Consider the following 21,780-nt stretch of genomic DNA (forward strand, 5'->3'; position numbering starts at 1 on the left):
GCCCATACCTCCCCCCTACAATATTCTGTAGTAAATGTAATAAATTCATTTCAATTCCCTCCAAGGAATCCTTCCATATCTGTCACAAATTCACCTGCACCTCCACACACATCATTTATTGCATCCGCTGCACCCGATGTGGCCTCCTATACATTGGGGAGACAGGCCGCCTACTTGCGGAATGTTTCAGAGAACACCTCTGGGACACCCGCACCAACCAACCCAACCGCCCCGTGGCTGAACACTTTTAATTCCCACTCCGCCAAGGATATGCAGGTCCTTGGCCGCCTCCATCGCCAGACCATGGCAACAGGACGCCTGGAGGAAGAGCGCCTCATCTTCCGCCTAGGAACCCTCCAACCACAAGAGATGAATGCAGATTTCTCCAGCTTTCTCATTTCCCCTCCCCCCACCTTATCTCAGTCCCAACCCTCAGACTCAGCACCGCTTTCTTGACCTGCCATCTTCTTCCCCCACACCCTCTCCGGCCTATCACCCTCACCTTAACCTCTTTCCACCTATCACATTCCCAATGCCCCTCCCCCTAGTCCCCCTCCTCCCTAACTTTTATCTTAGCCTGCTTGGCACACCTTCCTCATTCCTGTAGAAGGGCTTATGCCCGAAACGTTGATTCTCCTGCTCCTTGAATGCTGCCTGAACCTGCTGTGCTTTTCCAGCAACACATTTTTCAGCTCTGATCTCCAGCATCTGCAGTCCTCACTTTCTCCTGTACAAGGTCAATGGAAACCTTCATCCTCACAAGCAGGAATGCAAGAATGTCCACTCAAGCACAAACCTATGCACCCTAACTAGTAAAGAATACAGAAAATCCACTCCACTTTGCCTATCAGTTTAGTAGCAACAGGGCAGAGTTGACAACACTTACCCATTCATCTTCATCCACTCCTTCAAATGAGTCCTGAGGCAGGGGATCATCCAAGTTCCCAAGCTTTGCTACCATGGCACTGAGCAGCTTGAAGGAGTAAAGAGAATGAGACATTGTTCACACTATCACCCACTCAACAGAGACCAGGTCTGTCACTTCTCCGGAAAAGAGGATGGACCCTTAGATCTTGGAAGGTTTTATTAATCCTTTCCTTTTTAAAGCTAATAAATATAAAAGAAGAAATTGCAACAACTCATCCCACTGATTCCTACTCCTGTTACTAACATTAGGTTTAATTACCCAAGAAGAGGAGAAGGACAGCATTCAGCTCTGCAAACTTTTCTGTCATTCAACTATCTCATCACTATCTATGCTCAACTCCACTGAACTGCTCTATCTTTCTTTACTTATCAAAAATCAAAATATTTCAGTGTTGAAAATTTCAATGAACTCTTCAGCATCCATAGGCCTGTGGTAAAATGAGTTCCAGATTTTCACTACATTTTGTGGTGAAGCTCACCATGACCATTTATCCGGGGTGGTGGAACCACTGAATAAATCATTGTCCAGTGAGCCATGAAAGAAGCAGGGAGGGTGACTGTAGGTTAGTCTATTAAAGTGGGAACAGGTCACAGGACATAGATAATTGTCCCTTTAAAAAAAGGGTAATAACAATAATTTGTTTTTGTAACATCACAATGTGCTTCATAGAATTATTGTCAAACAGAGCTTAACATGAAGCTGCAAAGTCAGATAACAGATTTTAAGGAATATTTTAAAGGAAGAAAGTGCAATTTAGAGACAGAATTCCAGAAAATAGTATCTAAGCAGCTTAAGGCATATCCAGCAACGTTGCAATGATTTAGATTACTGATACTCAAAAGGGTAGAATTAGAGGATTAGAGCGTGGGGATAAAGATGAGAAAGTGGAGTGAGAAAGAGAGAGAGAGAAAGCAATGCAGTTATTGAGTGTACATAGCTCACTTAGGTGACAGTAACAGAAAAGGAAAGTCTGAAGGACTGGGACTGACTGAGTGAAAAGGGAGATAGGAAAAAAAACTTAATGAGACAGAGATAGAAATAGAGAGAAAGAGAGACAAGCTGAGCGAAATGGAGATTGACAGACGATGTTGGAAAGAAAATGAGAGGAAGGAACATTTCAGTACAGGCATGATTATATAATTATAAATTACCTCTTCCTTTCTCTCCTCATCTGTTTTCTCTTCTAGGTAGAATGCTGAAGGCTTGTATTTTCTGATTGTGACCTCTTTAGGGGCTTCACTCACTACAGGACAGAGACAGTATTAATATCATTCTGCAACCACCAAAATTCACAGGAAGGCGAGATAGGTCTGTATTTCCAGCAAACACCTGACATTATGAGATGGTACAGTAACACAGCATTCCATAATTAGCAGAGAGATTAGGCCTGGGAAGGTGGGGGTTCCTTGTAACACATGATATATAAAAATGGTATTACTGTATGTGCAGGGAGTGAAGTTAAGTGGTCCTAAGTACATGAGTGTGTTGAATTATGCTAGGCATACATGTGTACATATGCCCACAGACAGAGTGAGGAAGGAGTAGAAAGTGGTGTGTTATACAACTGAAGTAGTGGGAGTGGGTGGGGAAAGGTTACATAACTGGGAAAAAAAAAATCAGTATCTTGACATATAGAAAAAAAATTCTGATTATCTTCTTGGGCTAAAACAGCAACTTCAGAATCTTGCTATTTCATTAAAACCCCACTCGCCTCATTTCTATACCACTTCCAACTCTCCATTCTTTCCCTGAAAACGAAAGGGTACAAATTCCGTCTTGTAATTCAGTGTGGGTACCCGCGACTGCAGATTGCTGATTCCTTGTGCTGGGCTTTATCCAGCTGTCTTCACCATAACATCCCTGCATGCTCCACGGTCATCATCCTCCTCCACTCTTCATCCACCTACGTTGGCAATGACAAACCAACAGCCTCACCACATCATTATGCCCACTTTCAGTCCAACTCTCACATCAAGTCAGCCTTTCAGGACTTTATTTTGGAGCACAGGGACACCTAGGAATTGCATGCTTCTGCAACACTTTGCAAGCAGGGACACACATGCATCTTATGCACGTAAACATGATCTATCTTATAAGCTCTTAGTTTGATTGCTTTGTGCTCACTCACTTTGTGCTCAGTTGCAGATTAATAGCCTCTGTGGCTTGCATTATTTTTTAGCCTGGAGGAAGAGGGGAGACAGCTTGTCACAGTAAGGAGTGCTAAAGCGAAAAGGGTTGAACTGTGTTACCGCTATGTCACACCTCCAGTGTACATCAGCAGCTTACACTGTAAATACACTGCATGTGCATCAAGCAAATGGCCATGTGTAAAAGTCAAAGGGGAGCAGTCCTTCATGGATGAATTCAATTACTTAAATACTGTCAGAATCAGTTAAGAGTTCATTCAATTTTAGTCCAGAGGGTTGGCCATAACCAGTCTGGTAATTGCAATCATGTCAGTTAAAGGACTGCGGAGGCACCAGTTGGACCTTTTCCAGCAATGACACAAAGGGAGGGATTGAATATTGTGGAAATGCATGGAAAAGCAGCTAATAGTGAGGTTCCCCATTGAGCAAGTGAGAAGTGCAGAGAGGAGGAATGTAGTTTGGGAGGGTGAGGTGGAAGCATGCAATAGTGAGAACTGTAATCCATGAGCTTTGATAAGATGTGTGTGCAGTGATACTGTTAGAGTGAGAGGTGGCCTTCTGAGTGAAAGATAGCAGAGATAAGATAGTGGCACTTACCCTTGTGGAACACAGAAGGTCACTGACTTTCTCCTGTACTGATGTTCGTTCCTTTTTACCCATGACACAGCACTGACCCATAAGAACATAAGTAGCAGGAGCAGGTGTAGGCCATTTGGTCCCTCAAGCCTGCCCCGTCATTTCATAAGATTGTGGCTGATCTGCCAGAGGTTCAACTCATCTTTCAAGCTAGCTCCTCTCAGCCCTCAACTCCCTGATGATAGAAAAATCTATCCAACTCTTCATTAAGTACTTTCAGTGACCAACTTTCAAGGTACAGAATTCAAGACATTCACTACGAGAGAGAAAAAAATTCTTATGGGGCAGCATGTGGTTAGCACTGCTGCCACACAGCACCAGGGATCTGGGTGGGATGCTCCTCAAAAGGTTGGTGTCAACTCTCTGACTGGCCTGTTTTCACACTGTAGGAATTCTATGATGCTATGCATTTCAGTTTAAATGATTGTCTGCATTATGCCTAATTATATGGCCTAGTTTAAAATTTCCCACATGTGGAAACATCTTCTCAACATCTACCCTCTCAAGTCCCCCTAGAACCTTCTGAAGGACCTAAAACATTAACTCTGCTTTTTCCACCAGACCTGCTAAGTTTCTTCACTAATTTCTGTTTTTGTTTCCTCTCAGAACTTTGTATGTTTCAATAAGATCACCCTTCATTCTTCTTAATTGTTTAGCATTACTATTCTTGACAAGTCAACGCCTTCATCTCAGGAATCAGCCTTGTGAATCTCTTTTAAATTGCCCCCAAAGCTAGTATATCCTTTCTTAAATATTGTGAATGCGAGAAACCGGAAATAAAAACAATAAGTGCTGGAGAAACTCAGCATCAAGGCCTTACTTGAGTAATGTGTATAGTTTTGGCCTCACCAAAGTCTGTATAGTTGAAACAAAACTTTTCTATTTTTAAATTCAAAAACCCTGTGCAATAAAGGCCAAACTTCCATTGCCTTCTTAATTATTTGCTGCATCTACATGCTAATTTTGTGTTTCATGCATGAGAACACCCAGATCCGTGTTTCCTTTTTTTGGGAGTCTTTTTCTCCAAATAAATAGTCGTCTGCATTTTCAGTTGCACAACCTCACACGTTCCTACATTAAACTCCATCTGCCAAGGTTTTGCCACTCACTGAACATAAATATATACCATTGCGGATTCCTTCTGTCCTCATCCCAACACACCCAGCCTCATCACCATCTCCAGCCTCCCAACCTATCCCTGTAACCAGTCTTCAATTCTGAAGTCATACTGGATTCAAAATGTTAACTTTATTTCTCTGTCCATAGATGCTAGATGCAGAGTTTCTTCAGCACTATGTGTTTTTATTTCAGGTTTCCAGCATTCACAGTATTTTGATTTTATTATGTCCTCCTGCCTGTTTTTATATATTTTATATGTATGTATATATCACAGGAACCTGGGATCATGTCTTCAAGCTTCAAGCTCATCTTCTTGTGCTGTCCATTGGAACCAGCCAGCCAGGCAGAAGCTGACAGCACCGGTTGCCACCACATTGTGGTATCAGAGAAAATGTCATCCTGGAAAAACTCTTTCTATAATGCAAATAGAGAAAAGAACATGAACAATGGCTGCAAGGAAAAATAAATTGGTAACAAAATTTCAGAGACTGAAACTAACAGAAACTGCTCAGAGTCCAGCATCACACCAGACTGGATATACTGGAACAGGTCCCACACCAAAACGGGTTAGATAGGAGTATATTCATCTCTCACACCAAAATGAATTAGATAGGAGTAGGTATACCAATCACAGTAACATGTAACATGCTGTAGCCAGTCTAATTCTCACATCAGACTGAGAAAGCTGCTTACTATGTCCACATTGGAGTCTAACGAAGAGAAACATTTCATCTCTAAAACCAGTCAGTTCTGGTGGAGAAGTTATCCTGCACCAAATAAATGAACTATAGAGAATCTGATGTACTTAGCTCTTTGCCAGACTGTCAGTCCACACAGCCCAAAGCTCCCACATTTCTAAGACAATGCTGAACTTCTCACCTTAACTCGTGGAATGGTAAAAATAATGGACTCTAAGGAATTGTGCCCCAGACGCAAGGCTCGTGCAATCTCCACTTCCCTCACATTGCATTCAGTCTTTGGTAGAAAGCAGAGTCCCTAGAATGAATCAAATAAAGATAAGAACTTAACTTATGCAAGGTAACAATGCATTGTGTGGCTTGTCTAAGTGAGAAAACAAATTCCATTTTTCTTCGTAGCAGTCTTCTGCAAATCAACTGGTAATTCCACCCCATTCTCTCGGATTTCCCATCCTATCCTCTTCATTCCCACTTTTCCTCATTATATTCATCCTTCCACCATTTCCAATCCTTTCCTTGTGCCCACCCAATCTGCAAGATTTCACCCCCACTTCTTATGCCCCATTCCTCTCATCTTAAAACATTCAAAAACTGCCAGTATTATACTTGGGAAGACATCAAATTAATCAGTCTTACCTCAGGTGTTTATGTGACACCAGTGTTATAGTCAAGATTTAGGTGTAAGTGAGGGGTCTTGCTCTCCAGTACACAGCTGCCTCTCCTTGTCACTACCCCAGTACACTGGGTACTCACCCAAGTGCAGGTGCAAGAGTTTGATTGGTTAATCCTGCACCAGCGAGTAGAATACACAGAAAAAGAAAAGTTAAACTCCCATCCTCAAATTCCACATTTAATTTCAGAAAATGTAGGTGGATTAGCCAAGAGTGAGTACATGAACATGTAAAAACCAAACAAAATGACTGGACTATAGGAAAGATGCAGACAGCAACCTCACTTTCAGTTTAGTTCTGAGTCCCTCCATATTCCGCAAACTGTCACATCAACAAAGGAAATCACCTTTCCTCACCACTCTTCACACAGTTTTTTCTTCCTATTTACTCATGGCCCAAAATGATTATGTCTAATACTCCAGCAGAAGAGGATAGGACATTTAATTGATAGTGATAGAAAACAGCTCGTTAGGACTGCAGCAAAACTTCAATCTTACCTTGTGTGGTTCAGTGGAATTGAAATCACTGCACTGCAGGAAATATGGTGCTTCAGTCTGAATCTCATAGATATGGACCCTCGTATCACCCTGTTAGAAAGCAGCATCATTTGTGTCAAAAGAAGTGACAACATATCCTAACACTGGCAGCAAGTGAGTACTGCAGATTCTGGAGATTAGAAAAGCACCGCAGGTCAGGCAGCATCCGAGGAGCAGGAAAATTGATGTTTCGGGCAAAAGCCCTTCATCAGGAATGGATGAAAGGCAGATGAAGGGTTTTTGCCCAAAACATCGATTTTCCTGCTCCTCAGATATTGCCTGGCCTGATATCCTGACACTTAACAACACCTGTCACCAGAAACCTAGGCATCTGGCAATCCAACTTGTTACCCTGCAACTGGTCTCTCAGCAATCTGATCCAGCCACCTAGCAACCCAATCAGTCACCCAGCAACCTGGCTCCTAACATCCCAGCTAGTGAGCTAGCAATTCACTAGCAAATCACAAGCACTATCAAGCTACATAGTCACTGAGCAAACTAAGTCACATAGCAACTTACCTTTTCAGTAGGCATTGACACTCAGCTACAATGGCAGGCTTGTGCAGAATACTGACCTTGCCTGTGAGATAGACAATGTTGGTGTCGTCATCATAGAAAGGAATGAGAGTGGATGGTGCTGCACTGATGTCAGTAGTTGCTATTGGTCCCAATGCCAAGGACCCCACATCATGGAGGCTGATCTGTCGCTCACTGCGGCTGCAACACAAAAAACAGCTGTCATGTTGAATCCTTAATAAGCTTGGATTCTACTCAATATAATTTACAGCCAGTGGGAGACACAAAGTTCATCTCCCAATCCAGAAGCAGTAATTGAAAGCACTGCTGGTCTAATCATCTGCTGTGATCCCACAGATCATCTCCAGCTTGAGCTTTTGAACTACTGATCCCACTATCGTGGATCATTCCATAACCATGTGATTCATTCCTACATTAAATCATGCAAGATGGCAAATTGAACCAATCATGCATAATAAAGCCACCCTCACCCTTTCCTCTCCATACTCCACCCACATATTCATCAACCCATATTCCTTCTATAGCTTGTTGGGTATGTCTCATGGCTAGCATTCCCACTTCAAAGTCAGAGGGTGAAGGTTCAAGAACATTCCTGAGATTTAAGGGCATAATCTGGATAGTGAGGGGGTTGTATGGAGTGAACAATGCACTTTCACTTGCCCTCAAAGGTAAACATGAAAGATTCCAAGGCCCTATTTTGAAAAAGAACAGGGGAATTCTTTCTGGACTTCTGTCTAATATTTGTCCCTCAACTATCATCACAAGAACATTAGTCATTACCTAGTCAATATCACGTTGCTATGTGTGGGAATGGCCTTATTGTTAGTGATAGTATCCCTACAGAGGCCTAGATTCAAATGCCACCTGCTCCAGTGGTATGTAATAACATCTGAGTAGGTTGATTAAAAAAAATTGCGTGGAAGAGGTTGGTATCTGCCTGTCGGCTGCACTGTGTCTACATTACATTAAAACCTTTTCAAAAACATCTAATTTTTTGTAAAGCACTTTGGGATGCTACAAAGTTGTGAAAGGAAATACAGAAATGCAAGCTCTTTCTTTACTTTAATCCGAGTCCCATTTGTAATTGCCCAACCCGAAGGTGCCTTTTTATTATTTCTTGCTTACCTGTCAAAGCCAGATATCAGCAGATATCGTCCGTCGCTTACCCACAATACCCGAGCCCCCCGACTGCCTGCAGGTCCTGGTCCTTCCTGCAAATGAAACAAAACGTGTAATCAGCATCATCAAAGCTATCAGGTAATTCCATGTACAAGCATTTGTAGGGGGAAGAGAAAAATAACCCAGCATTTAAATTGAAAAACAGACATGGTGAGTTTGGACGTGGTCAGAGAAAATGGTCATTACCTGCACAGGGTTGACTGAATGCCGAGGGTCATACACTCGAACTTTGCCATCTTTGCTGACTGTTGCCAGGTGCTGCCCATTGGGACTCCAGGACAGGCTAAAGATCTGGATAGAAACAAATAAACTTTTAAGAAGTGTAAGAGAGAAAGCACGACAGGAAGACCAAATACATAATAGATTAAAACTGGGCATAAGAAAAATAAAAAGAGCTTAAGAGAAAGAACATGGCAGACAATAAAAAAAAGCCTGGACAAAATGTGCGAAAATTCCACTGAAACTACAAGGCCAAATACTGGGGGCAATGTTCTTTGTGACCCAACAAAACACTGAAGTATTTTTATCAACTTCAGACCAGGCCACTCCAAAAACGAATCTCACCTCTGCAACTACAAAGGAAAAAGTGCTTTAGTACTTCGCCTTGCTTCCCAAAGTTTTAAGTTTAGTGTACCTGCTCTGTATGTCCCCTCAGTATGATCTCCTCTTTTCCTGAACTGATGTTCCAGATCCTCAGAGTCATATCATATGAGGATGAAGCCAAGATATCAGATGCCAGTGGGTGGAATTTGATGGAATAGATTTTCTCTGTATGACCTGGCAGAGAAGAGGAACAGACACTTAGCGAAATTAATTGGTAGAGTTCCAAATTACTCCTGTTGTTAAAACATTGTAATTCATAAACTACGCAGCAAAGATATTTAGACAGCACAATCCAAACCCACGACCATTTCCAGCTAGAAGGACAAGGGCAGCAGATACATGGGAACACCATCTGCAAAGTTCCCCGCCAAGCCACTCACCATCCTAACATGGAAAAAAAATCAGTGTTCCTTCACTATCACTGGGTTAAAATCCTGGAATTCCCTCTCTAAGGACATTGTGGGTCGACCTATGTGGACCATGTGGACTGCAGAAGTTCAAGGTGGCAGCTCACAACCATCTTCTCACCACCTTGATAAAGCACTGCAGTCCATATCACGTAGGAACGCCCACAGTTAGGAAGTTTCAGGATTTTGACCGAGTTAAGGAACAACGATTCACAATGGTGAGAGGCTTGACGAGAAATTTGCAGATGGTGGTACTCCCGCATTTTTCTACCCTCACCCTTCTAGGTTACAGATTTTGTAGCACGGTTGAAGAAAGATAGTGAGTTTTTAACCATTTAGCCATGGGATTTGGATATTGCTGGCTAAGCCAGAAATTGTTGTTCATTCCTTATTGCCTTCAATGTGGTGATGAGGAGCTGCTATGTTGAACCACTGCAGTCCACATCGTGTAGGTAGACGCACAATGCTGTTAGGAAAGGAGTTCCAGAATTGTAATCCAATGACACAGAAGGAATAGCAATATATTTCCAATTCAGGATGGTGAGTGGCTTAGATGAGAAATTGCAATTGGTCATGTTCTGGTGTACCTGCTGCCCCAGTCCTTCTAGATGGTAGTGATCATAGGTTTCGAAGGGTCTGTCCAAGGAGCCTCAATGGATTTCTAAAAGCATTTTCTAGATGGTATGCACTACTGCTGCTACTGAGCATCAGAGGTGAAAGAGGATGTGATGCCAATCAAACAGGCTGCTTTACACTGGATAGTGTCAAGCTTCTAGAGTGTTTTTGGAGCTGCACACATCTAAGCAAATGGGAATATTATCCATCACTTTCCTCCCTTGTACCTCGAGAAGGTGGACAAGCACTGGGGAGTCAGGTTGTGAGTTACTCACTGCAGGATTCCAAATCTCTGATCTAGACTGGCTGCAGCATTTATATGACTGGTCCAGTTCAGTTTCTGGTCAATGATAATCTCAGGATTTTGATACCAGGGGATTAAGCAATGCTAATTCCACTGACATTGGTAATAACCAACCTCTGGGGGCTACAGTGTAAATTACAAGAGCTGTCTCAGAGATTAGTCAAGCAATGGCCTGACACTGTGATACTCATGGAATCATATGTTACACACAATGTCCCAAAAATCACCATAACCATCTGTGGATATACATAACAGACCCAGCAGAGATGGCAGCACAATGATAGACAGTCAGAAGTGAGTGGGCCTTGGAGTCCTCAACATCAACTCTGGACCCCATGGAATTTCATGTGATTAGGTTAAACATGGGCAAAGAAACCTTTTGCTAACACATACTGCCTTCTCATGTTGAATGCCACCTGGACTATGTGCGGAGGTTGGCAGGGGCACAGAACATACTTGAGATGGGGACTTCAAAATTCATCACCAAGAATGGCTTGGCAGAACCACTACTTACTGAGGTGGTTGAGTTCTGAAGGACATGGTTGCTAAACTGGGTCTACAGCAGGTGGTGAGGGAGCCAACAAAAGAGGAAAGCATTCTTTACCTCATCCTCACTAATCTGCCTAATGTAAATCTATCAGCTCATGACAGTATCGACAAGAGTAACCGCTACATTTACTGGAAAAAGAAACAGAAAAATTCTCATCTGCATAATTACAATCCGTTCAGCCTCTTTGCAATCATTAGCTAAATGAATGAAAAGGCTGTAATGGTACAGTATCTCCTAATGACAATCAATTTGGGGTCCATCACAACTATTTGGTTATAGATGGCATCACTGCAGTGAAAGGTGATAATAATTGCTTTCAATATAAAACCAAATATGGCATCAAACAGGTTAAGTGAAATTGAATTTCAGATTGAGCGAAACCCTTCCAGAGGATGATATCCATGGGGAGATCACTATGCTATCACTATGGTTACAAAAGTAAGGCAGTGATCACATGCCTTACTGCATAAAGCATCTCCAATACCAGATTACTTCACTAAGTTACCTGCCACTGGGTTCAACATTTATGTTCTCCACCCATTCAATATTCTGACTGCCATATACATATACCTTTTTACATGGTCCTTTGTAAAAACTCAGTGAACTTAAACCCAACAGAAATCCGTGTCATGACGTCCAACATCAAGGACTCGACCTGACTACGTTATTATAACCTTGTCCAGTTTTCCTTTGTTTGTTTTCTAGCTCTTTCTTCATCAGGCAACTTTATCACTTCCCTTGGTCTACTAGTGAAATAAATTTACTAACTTTACTACACATCCTATTTTTGAGAGGGCAAAAGTATATTTTTCTGTACTGTCTCACCAGAAAGGGTTTGCTCAGGGTCAGAAAGAATTTCTGAGAGTCCTCCAGTTGGAATTCTCCAGATTCGGATCTTTGCATCTTCACCAGCTGAAATCAATAGTCAAATATACATAGTGTCAGAAGCATTTCAGTTTTGCAGAATTATACAGCACTGAAGGCGACTATGCCTGCATCAGCTCATTGCTACAGCTATTCATTTATTTCCTATAGCTCTGCAAACTGTTCCTTTTAAAATACTTATCCAATTCTCTGTTGAAAGTCACTACTAATTCTGGTTCCATCAACAGTACAGGCAATGCATTCCAGATTATAACCTACTCACTGCATAACAAAAGATTTCTTCATCTTGTAGCTTAGGTTCAGTTTCTGGTTATTTGTATACAGCTGTGTTTAATTATCTGGAAGTCAAGAGTACTAACTGGAGTCTCACTTGAGCAGATATAAAGAGACATTTGTTCACCATGGGTTGTGGTTGAGTTTGGAGGCGCAGTTATTTTAAATAATCTGTTTTGACATGTTTGACACATCTCCAGGGCAAGTGGAACTTGATCCTGGGCTTGAGCCCAGAGATAGAGACAATACCACTGCCACAAGGGTCCTTGTCCAGTGGCTTGAACCCTGGACTCTCAGACTAAAAGCCTGAGGGTCAACCAATTGAGCTAGTTGGGCTTTAAGTGAAGAATTGTACACTTGAAACATTTCATCTTACAGACTAGTGATACATGAGGAAGGACTCACTCCTTTTATACTGTTTACCAATTTGCTTTTTTTAAAAACTGGTGACAAATCCGCCTGCCAGTGGAAACAACCTTTGAGAGATTACTTTCATGGATAATTGACCCATCAGCCTGCTCACAGGCTAACTGTTGGTGATGGGGGATTGCATGTGAAGGCTCGTACAGAAACCACCAAGAATTGAGCTCAGATTAGTACTGACAACCATCTCCCTTGTTACTGTACATATCAGAACAAAATCAGTTCTCAAAGAAACATGGAATTCAGTCCATCAAGCTGACATTGACTTTTTTGAGGAGCAATCCAGTTAGTCCCATTTCTTTAGTCTTTCATCGTGTCCCTGCAATTATTTTTCTTCTTTTCTCAGTGGACAAGTGGGCATTGCTTATTGAGACAGAAAACAGCTTCAGCCAGCTATTGGATGAACAGAATTAAAATGGAAAAAGCCTGATAGTGAGAAGAGGGAGATCATGTGAGATCTTCAAGTGAAGACAGAGTGGCATCAGGAGGTGGTTGTTATAAAGCACAAGTTGGATAAAGTCTCTCTCAGTTCATAGAAAAACATCTTGGGATGAGTAATAAAGATTGAACAGTTGAGAACATTTTGAAATCCAGAGGGAACAAGATAATAAGCTATTTGAATATGACAACATTGCTGCAAGTAATTGCTTCCAAGATAAATATTCTATTGTACATTGGTGCATGCGAGGGTATAAAACCTGAACGATGTGTCAGTACCGACAGCAAGCCGATGGCAATCAAAGGGATCCCAGGTGAGGTCAGTGACTGCTGTACTGTTCTGAATGGTGGGAAGGGAGTTGTCCGGCAACCGCCCAGGTTTCGTGAGCTGCAGAAAACAAACAGTACTGAACAGAAAGATTTGTAATGAACTGAACATAAAAACAGAGTCATCAGATTTCAGAACTCTTGATACATTTTCATGGACTGGGTAGCAACAATTACTCAGACAAGACACCAAGAACCACCAGGACACTCTTAGACTGGCTGATACGAAATATAACTCATCTATTCTCTCTCATCAAACATTCCCGGACAGTTACTGTACAACTTAGATACGGAGTAAACATTCCTATAAGCTGTCACTTCAAACACTCCAGGGCAGGTATAGCAAATATTGGATAAAAAGTAAAGCTGTTCTACAGTCTTAACACCCCTGGTGGTACCCTACTCTCTGAACTTTAGTCCTGACCCAAGCTTCCCTGAAAGTAGCTTCCACTTCATATAGCTGTAAAATTGGATTGCAAGCGAACAGAGTGACAGAGTCCACTGCCAAGTAATCACCTCCAACACAGCAATCTGCCCACCCGACACCTTCAATGGAACTGCAACACGTTCACGATTTGCACAGAATCCATCAGATTCGCCAGGCGTTGTCAGGTTTAATCCCTTCAGATTAGTGATGTGTGTGCCCCGATGAGACACTGTGCCTTGTATATGTCTGAATTTTGAATTATTGCCTGAGAAATGAAATATAAAAGACATTGAAAATATAATCACCACAGCACGCAAATACCATCTAGTTGCTCCTGGCACCACACAAATGATCTGAGTTCTAGTTCCACCCAGCTAAGACACCAGAGGGTCAGTTGCCACTCTACACAGTGAGTACACTGTGCTCAGTCCTGAACCAGCAACAGTATACCATACCGTCATTCCTTGTCCCCCGAAAGGTTCAGCGCACTCTCAGTCTAGAACCCACACAGAGAGAACACCCAACTGTCAAGTCCTGACCCACCTAGCAAGTATACCAGTACTGAACCTGCTCCAGACATTGTCATTCCCAATGCTACATGGCAAGCAGACCAAACTGTCATTCTGACCCCGCACAGTGAGTATATCTCAGTTTGTCACCCGCGCTTATCGACCAATCTTCTAATCTCTTCTAGATTGCTCGAACTTCAGCTTCATTTTCTCTGCTGCTGAAACAGTTGCTTGATTGTAGCAAATAGTTCGAACTGCCCCATGGCATTGAGAAACAGCTTTTCAGCTTCTCGCTCTAACTCACCCAAGATGCTGTGAAAAGATTTCTGTCCTTGAGGGGTTGTTACAAATTCGGTGAACTTTGAGCTGGTGCTGCTCGGAGAGGTGATGGATGATGAGGTCATTGAGCTGATGGAACTCGATGATGATGTCTGTCCACTGTCAACCTGAAATTTATTTTAAAAAGAACACATGCAACCCTAAACAGGAAGCTCGGGAAAAAGGGGAGAACAGACAGCAATAATTGCAAATGTTGTGCTCAAAACAAACTGAAACTTTTCATGCAAATAATCTAAGGTTAGGCTAAAGTTGAGGAACAAACACAGCTATCAGGAACAAGTGTCCTGGAACCTGGGTAATTTCCCTCAGTTTGTTACACCCTCCTAATCATTCCCAATTTTATTGCTCCATTATCGAAGGCTGTGCTTTCAGCTGCTTGATCTCCAAACTCTGGAATTTCCTCTCCATATCTCTGCTACTGGAAGACTTCCTCAAAGCCTCTTTACTCAACTGTTCTAAATCTCTACTTGATTTGGCTTCAAATTTTGTATGATAATTCCTGTGAAACAACTTAGTACATGTTAATATGATAACAGTACTACATAAGTTGTTTGCTTGATGGATCTCCAGACTATTTTCGATCTTGTGGACGAGGGAAGACAAATCTGTGTATTGAATTTGCTGTTCCAGCTCCAGATGGGAGTAAATAGGTATAGTAAGAGATGATGAATGGGGGACTTTTATGCATTTATTTTTATCTAAAGGCTAATTTTTCTTTAATTTAGCAATTAACAAAGATTTACTCTTTAAGTTAAGAGAAATTACATTTTATTCCAACCTTAAAGTAAGATTATACATTGACTATGAGGTTAGCTGGTTAAAATTGGATTTGAAAAGCTTGAAGTTAAATGTTTTGAGAGGGAATAATGGAGGCCTCTCCTCAGTACTGCCATGTCTGCATCGAGAGGTGCTTTGTGTGGACAGAGTGCAAATTTGGATTTTGGTGTGTAAGGGCGCTCATTTCTTTTCTTACCTTTATTAGCATTCAGTAACTGGCTCTTACTTTGGTACAGGGAAGAAGCTGATTGGCAAGAAAGTATTTAAGTTATTCTACTTATTCTAACTGTAATATTAGGTTTTAAAGTTATGACATGGCAGGTCAGCTTGACCAAGTGGAATAAATGTCCTTCCCATATACGGGAAGTCACAGATACACCACTTGTCCTACATAAATGAATCTGCAGGAAATATCAACTGCATAAGCTTGTGCTCTAAAATATTGCTCTCAGTTGGAATTATTGTTGGGTATCCATGAAGCAGAGAACCACATGGTGATACATTTAGGGAGATGGTCATACCACAGGTGTGTATGCAGAAGGAATGGGTAACAGCCCAACTGGCAGCTAAAAGAACCAGCATATATTGTAAGAGTCCCCATTTCTATCTGACTTGCTAATCTGTTTTCCATTTTATATTTTATAGTGAAGATAGTGGTTCCTGAGGGGGAAGTCCTGAGCCAGAGCTAACTATGTGGCACTATGGGTGGCTCAGTTATACATAACAGAAAAAGAAAAATGGAAAAAACAATAGTGAAAGGGGATTCCATAGTTAGGAGATCAGATAGACATTTTTGTGGCAGTAAATATGAACTCTAGGATGGTGTCTTGTCTGCCTGGTGGCCAGGATCAAGAATATCACAGCACGTGAATGGTGAACAGCCAGAGTTTGCGGTTCACATTCGTGCCAACACATAGGGTGGATCAGGAATGAAATCCTGAAAACAGAATTGTTTTTGGAATGGCAGAATTGTCCGACAAAGAGAGATTGGGAAAACTGGGCCTGTATTTGAGAGTTTTGAAAAACGAAAGCTCATGTCATTGAAACCTATAATATTTGAAGGGATAGACAGGGTAAATGTAGGCAAGATGCTCCCCCTAGTTTTAGACATCCCATCCAGGAGACGTAATTTCAGTATAATGGGGACGACATTTAGGATTGAAATGAAGGGAAATTTCTTTACACAATGGGCTGTGAATCCTTGGAATTTTCTCAGAGATTTGTGGAAACTCAGCAACTGAGTATGTTAAATGTAGAGATTTGACAGATTGTTAAATGTCAACAATGTAAAATGATTTGGGATAGTGTGGACAATAAGCATTGAAGTGGATGATCAACTGTCATATTGAATGAGTGAACTTACTCGACAGGCTGACTGGACTACTCCATTCCTATGTTCCACAGTTCCAACATTGCTGACGTTTTATAGGACATTTATGTTTTATAAATGTCCCCTTTATCTTGAAATGAATTGGAAATTTTTGTAAGAAGGACGGTGAGTTCAGTTTAACATTTCTGCTGGGAGATAGGCTTGTGTGATCTGGTTGCCATGGGGAGGGAAACGCAAGCAAAATCTATTCAAATGTTGAATTCCAAATTCAAAACATTAAACACTTTTACACAGTATCTCTTAGAACAACTTCTGTTTTAAGAAAAAGAAGCTACTGCCATGGGGAATCAGGTGAACTTTTTGCATTGCTGAGTTGACAGGGTGCTTGTGGTACATAACTTCCTGTTAAAAAATCCGGAAATGGAACAGATGGGGGCTCTTGGAAATTTGAGGAATGAAGTCACTAAGGTGGTTATAACTAGAGCCAGAAAATTTGGATCATGTGGAATAATTTTCTAAGGAACTAGATGATTCCTCCTGGTTCGGTCATGAGTCCAGCATATGGGAGGGCTGGAGAGGCTGTGGTATTTTGTACATATTAGCCAGAAGCAAATATTCTGTGAAAATGTTTCAAAATAGTAATTTGGTTGTGTTTAGTTAATGTAAAAGTAACTTTTCTTTAGTTTGATGCATAATGATGTTACTCAATTAATTAGTATAGATTGATTTTAGTTGGTTTATTGCTGTAAAAGTCTTTGAAATCTTATCCTTTGTGTTTTTTTTGTCAGATGGGAAATTTATCTCTTTTTGAAAAGAGATCAGATGTACAGGAATCATAATACATGTCAACCAATACTTAATTGTAGATCAGACTTTGGGAATTGAAGGGCATTTCCAGTGGGCAATACAATGTTATCAAGTTTCTCTGAGAAGATTTACTTCGATCCACTTATTGTATTTGATGGTGTCACCACTTATAATCTGTCAAGCCCACCAAGGGCATATTTACTGTAAACCAGATAATCATTGTGACCACATCCACTATCAATCATATCAATGCTGCATGCACTATCAATCTCACAGGCTACACCTCTGTGAATCATTCAACACATCCGCTATTAATCACAGACAGAAACAGGAATTATACATTCAGTTTTGGTATCATAAATAAAACTTTGGTTCTATTGTCTTAAAGCCAGTCCCTCAATCTATTTCTTTCTACTTCTTGGCCTGGAAGGGCATGGAAGCAAATTCAGTAGAAGCTTTGTATAGAATAAATATTGAAAGGAATAATGTGCAGGGCTATAGGGAATAAACAGGGAAATGGAGCTCATTGGAATACTTGACCAAAGAACAGAAAAAGGCATGACAGACCGAGTGGCCTCTTTCTATGCAGCAGCATTCTATGATTCTATTATTTTCCAATATTCATCTGCTTGAAAAACCTTGACTAGTTCTGAAGAAGCATGTTTGTTATTATGACATGCTTTAATTTTCAGATGCCATAATTTAATTTTTGCTCAGTTCACCCTCCCATTCTGAATGTTTTAGGTTGCTCTACAGCAGAGAGTAATTCTCCACTTTTATCAATCACACTCAGTCAGACCATTCTTTAACACCTTCAACTCCACACAATACACAACTCCTTATAATATCATCAAGGAGAAAGTGAAGTCTGCAGATGCTGGAGATCAGAGCTGAAAATGTGTTGCTGGAAAAGTGCAACAGGTCAGGCAGTATCCAAGGAACAGGAAATTCGACGTTTCGGGCATAAGCCCTTCATCAGGAAGGCTTATGCCCGAAACGAAGGGCTTATGCCCGAAACGTCGAATTTCCTGTTCCTTGGATGCTGCCTGACCTGCTGCGCTTTTCCAGCAACAAATTTTCAGCTCCTTATAATATCACCTCAGTTGAACTAGTCTGTCATTGTAACACACAGTTTTATTATCCCAGGTATCTGTGTCTTCTATCATCTCCCAGGCTGATATATACCCATGGTGTCCAGGATTGAATACTTTCTTAAGGTGAGGTGGAACTAGCAAAATGGCAATGTTTTATATGCTTCTTCCCTTGTGATAAAGCCTAGGCTCCCGAGAGCTTTGATAGCCAATGAACCACCTATCATCTACTACTTCTCCACCAGCCATTGTACCTCTTTTGAACTATTCCATTGTTGCCGCCACTATTTTAACCATTCACTTACTCACTCACTCTGTACCGAGCAATGGGGAGCTCCGTTTTTGTGAATACTCTGGCAGAGCCAAAGGTCTGATTTGCAGTAGATTCTGTTTAGAGGGATGGTTTCTACTGGTTTTGTCAAGAATGGGAACGCATTTCTGCTCTCAACCTGTGCCTGTCTTAATCATGTGGTTTGCAAGAACAATTAATTAAGTGTGCAATGATGTGTTTATTTAATATCCATTTATCCCATTACTTTATTAATGTCCCATTATATCAGCAGAATTGGACTGTCACTTGCTCTGAGTGATTGAAATACTACCTACCGATTTTCCCGTTCCCCAAGACATGTCTTCCATTTCTTTTTCTTCCCTGCGAGCTTGTTGTCTCAATTGTGTTGAGGTTTCCCGCAGACTGGGAATAGCAATGGAGGTGAAACTCTGCTTTGTGCGTTTGCCTGGATCTAAAGAAACTTTAAGTACCTGAAGGAACAAACAGCAATGACAGCAACCTGTAAATACATACAGCTGAAACACAGAACTGGAACCCAGTGGCCATGTGTGGAGAGAGATTAATACACAGAACAAAAGAGACGGTGAGAGACACAGAAAGAAATATTGAATAAGAAATTCAACAAGGGAGGGACATAGACATAGACAGATATAGACTACGGGAGGATGATATCTACCTGCTCATTCGATCCATTGAACCAGTCCAGTGCAGATAATGAAGGAACTTTACCAGGAGTGTCTGGGAATAAATCATCATGGAATTCATGGAGAGACTGTGATAATAAATACAAAACATAAGTATACTGGTAATATTTGTTGAAGATCATTGCTTACACAGTTTGTTTTATTTATTAAAGTGTCAGCTCACTGCCAGGGACAGTATTTATTGCTCATCCGTCATTATCCTTGAGGTATTGGTGGGAAGCTCCTGACCCTCTGAAATGCATTTGTCCTAGATGTACCAACAATACTGTTAGGGAGACAGTTCCAGGATTTTAACACAGTGACACTTAAGGAAAGGTGAAATCTTTCCAAATCAGGACAGTGAGTTACTTGCAGAGGAACCTGCAAGTGTTGATGGCGATTTTTCCAAGTATCTGCTGTCCTTGTCCCTCTAGATCGTAGTAGTTATGGGTTTGAAAGGGGTGGTCCAATGACATTTAGTGAATTTCTGCAGGGCATCTTGTAGGTGCTACACACTGTGGTGACTGTGCATCATTGGTAGAGAGGTGATGTTTATGCCTATGGTACCAATCAAGCAGGTTGCTTTGTCCCAGATGGTGTTGAGCTTCTTAATCTGCGCCTATCCAGACAACTGAGCACTATACCATCATGTTCCTTGTGCCTTGTAGATCGTGGACAGACTAAGGGGAGTCAGGAGGTAAATTACTTGCTGCAGGATTCCTAGGCTCTGAACTGCTTGTGTAGCCACAGTTTTATATATATGGCTAGTCCAGTTCAGTTTCTCGTCAATGATAACTCCCAGAATGTTGATGACAGGGGATTCAGTGATGATAACGCCACTGAATGTCAAGGATGATGGATAGATTTTCTGTTGTTGGAAATGGTCATTACCTACCACTTGTGCAGCTCGAATTATACTTGCCACTTGTCAGCCCAAGAGTCCAGATTAGAGTGGTGCTGGAAAAGCACAGCAGGTCAGGCAGCATCAGAGTTGTTAGCCCAAGTCCAGGTGTTTGACAAGTTGTGAATAGTGCTGAACATTATGCAATCATTTGTGAACATTCCCATTTCTGAGCTTATGATGGAGGTAAGGTCATTGATGAAGTAGCTCAAGATGGTTAGGTTTAGAAGACTATCCCGAGGAACTCTTGCAGTGATGTCCAGGAGCAGAGATGACTGACCTCCAACAATCATAACCATCTTCCTTTGTACTAGGATTGACTCCAACTAGTGGACAATTTTCCTGTGATTTGAATTGACTGTTGTTTTGCTAGGTAAAATGTGGCCTTGATATCAAGTCAGTCACTCTCATTTCACTTCTGGAGATCAGGTCTTGACAATGTTTGATCCAAGACTGTATTTTTGTGTTGGTGAGCAGTTTATTGCTAAGCAAGTACTACTTGGTAGCACTGTTGATTATACTTTCTATCACATTACTGATGAGCAAGACTGGCCAGGTTACATTTCCCTGCTTTTTGTGTACAGGATGTATCTGGATAATTTTCTATACTACCCATCTATCTGGCACATCTGGATGAAGATGCTACAAATACTTCTGCCTTACATTTATGAGCTAGCATACCCCTATCACTGTGGATGCAAGTCTCCTCCACAATAGAGTGAGCTGCTTAACATTCACTAGTGTTCATGACTGGATTATACAGCACTGCAAGACTTCAGTCCATCGGTTGTTTGTAGAATTAAGTTTTGTTATAGCTTCACAAAGTTGATGTCTCAATTTTAGGAGTGCTGGCATTGCTCCTGGTATGCCCTCCTGCACTCTATTGATCCAGGATTAATCCCCCTGGCTTTGTAGTAATGGCAGAGCAGGAGATGTACAATGGAGATGTGAGGTCACACAGTTCATTTAAGTAAAATTGCATTGTAGCTGATGGTCCACAGCACCTCAAATGCCCAATCTTAGTTGCTAGATCAGAAATATGAAGGTGAGCTACAGTTTCCACAAGGATTGCACGGTGGTCACTCCTACTGATACTAATATGAGCATGTGCAATTGCAGTAGGCAGATTGTTGAGAAGGGGATCAAATATTCTCTTCCCTCATTTTGGTTCCCTCACACCCTACCATAGACCTAGCAGTCATGTCCTTTAGAACTCAACCAGTTCAGTAAGTAGCAGTGCTGCTAAGCTACGTTTGGTGATGGATATTGATATATTCTGCGTCCTTACCACCTCAGCGTTTCCTCCAAGTATTGTTCAACATGGAGGAGTACTGACTGATCAGCCGAG

At 41.4% G+C, this 21,780-nt stretch overlaps 1 protein-coding gene across 1 annotated transcript in view; it reads right to left on the minus strand.

Moving 5' to 3' along the window:
• The window catches only part of LOC132825415 (coronin-7-like), a 163,409-nt gene that overhangs the window by 1,152 nt on the left and 140,477 nt on the right, over positions 1 to 21,780 (minus strand). Inside the window, exons 13-27 of the mRNA XM_060840658.1 lie at positions 19,525 to 19,620; positions 19,163 to 19,318; positions 14,517 to 14,658; positions 13,793 to 13,968; positions 13,229 to 13,337; positions 11,756 to 11,842; positions 9,086 to 9,228; positions 8,638 to 8,742; positions 8,398 to 8,483; positions 7,311 to 7,452; positions 6,697 to 6,786; positions 5,710 to 5,826; positions 5,109 to 5,244; positions 2,080 to 2,171; positions 887 to 973 (exon numbers count right to left, since the gene is read on the minus strand). Of these exons, the coding sequence (XP_060696641.1) occupies positions 887 to 973; positions 2,080 to 2,171; positions 5,109 to 5,244; positions 5,710 to 5,826; positions 6,697 to 6,786; positions 7,311 to 7,452; positions 8,398 to 8,483; positions 8,638 to 8,742; positions 9,086 to 9,228; positions 11,756 to 11,842; positions 13,229 to 13,337; positions 13,793 to 13,968; positions 14,517 to 14,658; positions 19,163 to 19,318; positions 19,525 to 19,620 (1,764 nt within the window). The remainder of the gene's footprint in view (positions 1 to 886; positions 974 to 2,079; positions 2,172 to 5,108; positions 5,245 to 5,709; positions 5,827 to 6,696; positions 6,787 to 7,310; positions 7,453 to 8,397; positions 8,484 to 8,637; positions 8,743 to 9,085; positions 9,229 to 11,755; positions 11,843 to 13,228; positions 13,338 to 13,792; positions 13,969 to 14,516; positions 14,659 to 19,162; positions 19,319 to 19,524; positions 19,621 to 21,780) is intronic.

Source organism: Hemiscyllium ocellatum, chromosome 20, assembly GCF_020745735.1.
Source record: "Hemiscyllium ocellatum isolate sHemOce1 chromosome 20, sHemOce1.pat.X.cur, whole genome shotgun sequence".
In the NCBI taxonomy this organism is placed as follows: Eukaryota; Metazoa; Chordata; class Chondrichthyes; order Orectolobiformes; family Hemiscylliidae; genus Hemiscyllium; species Hemiscyllium ocellatum.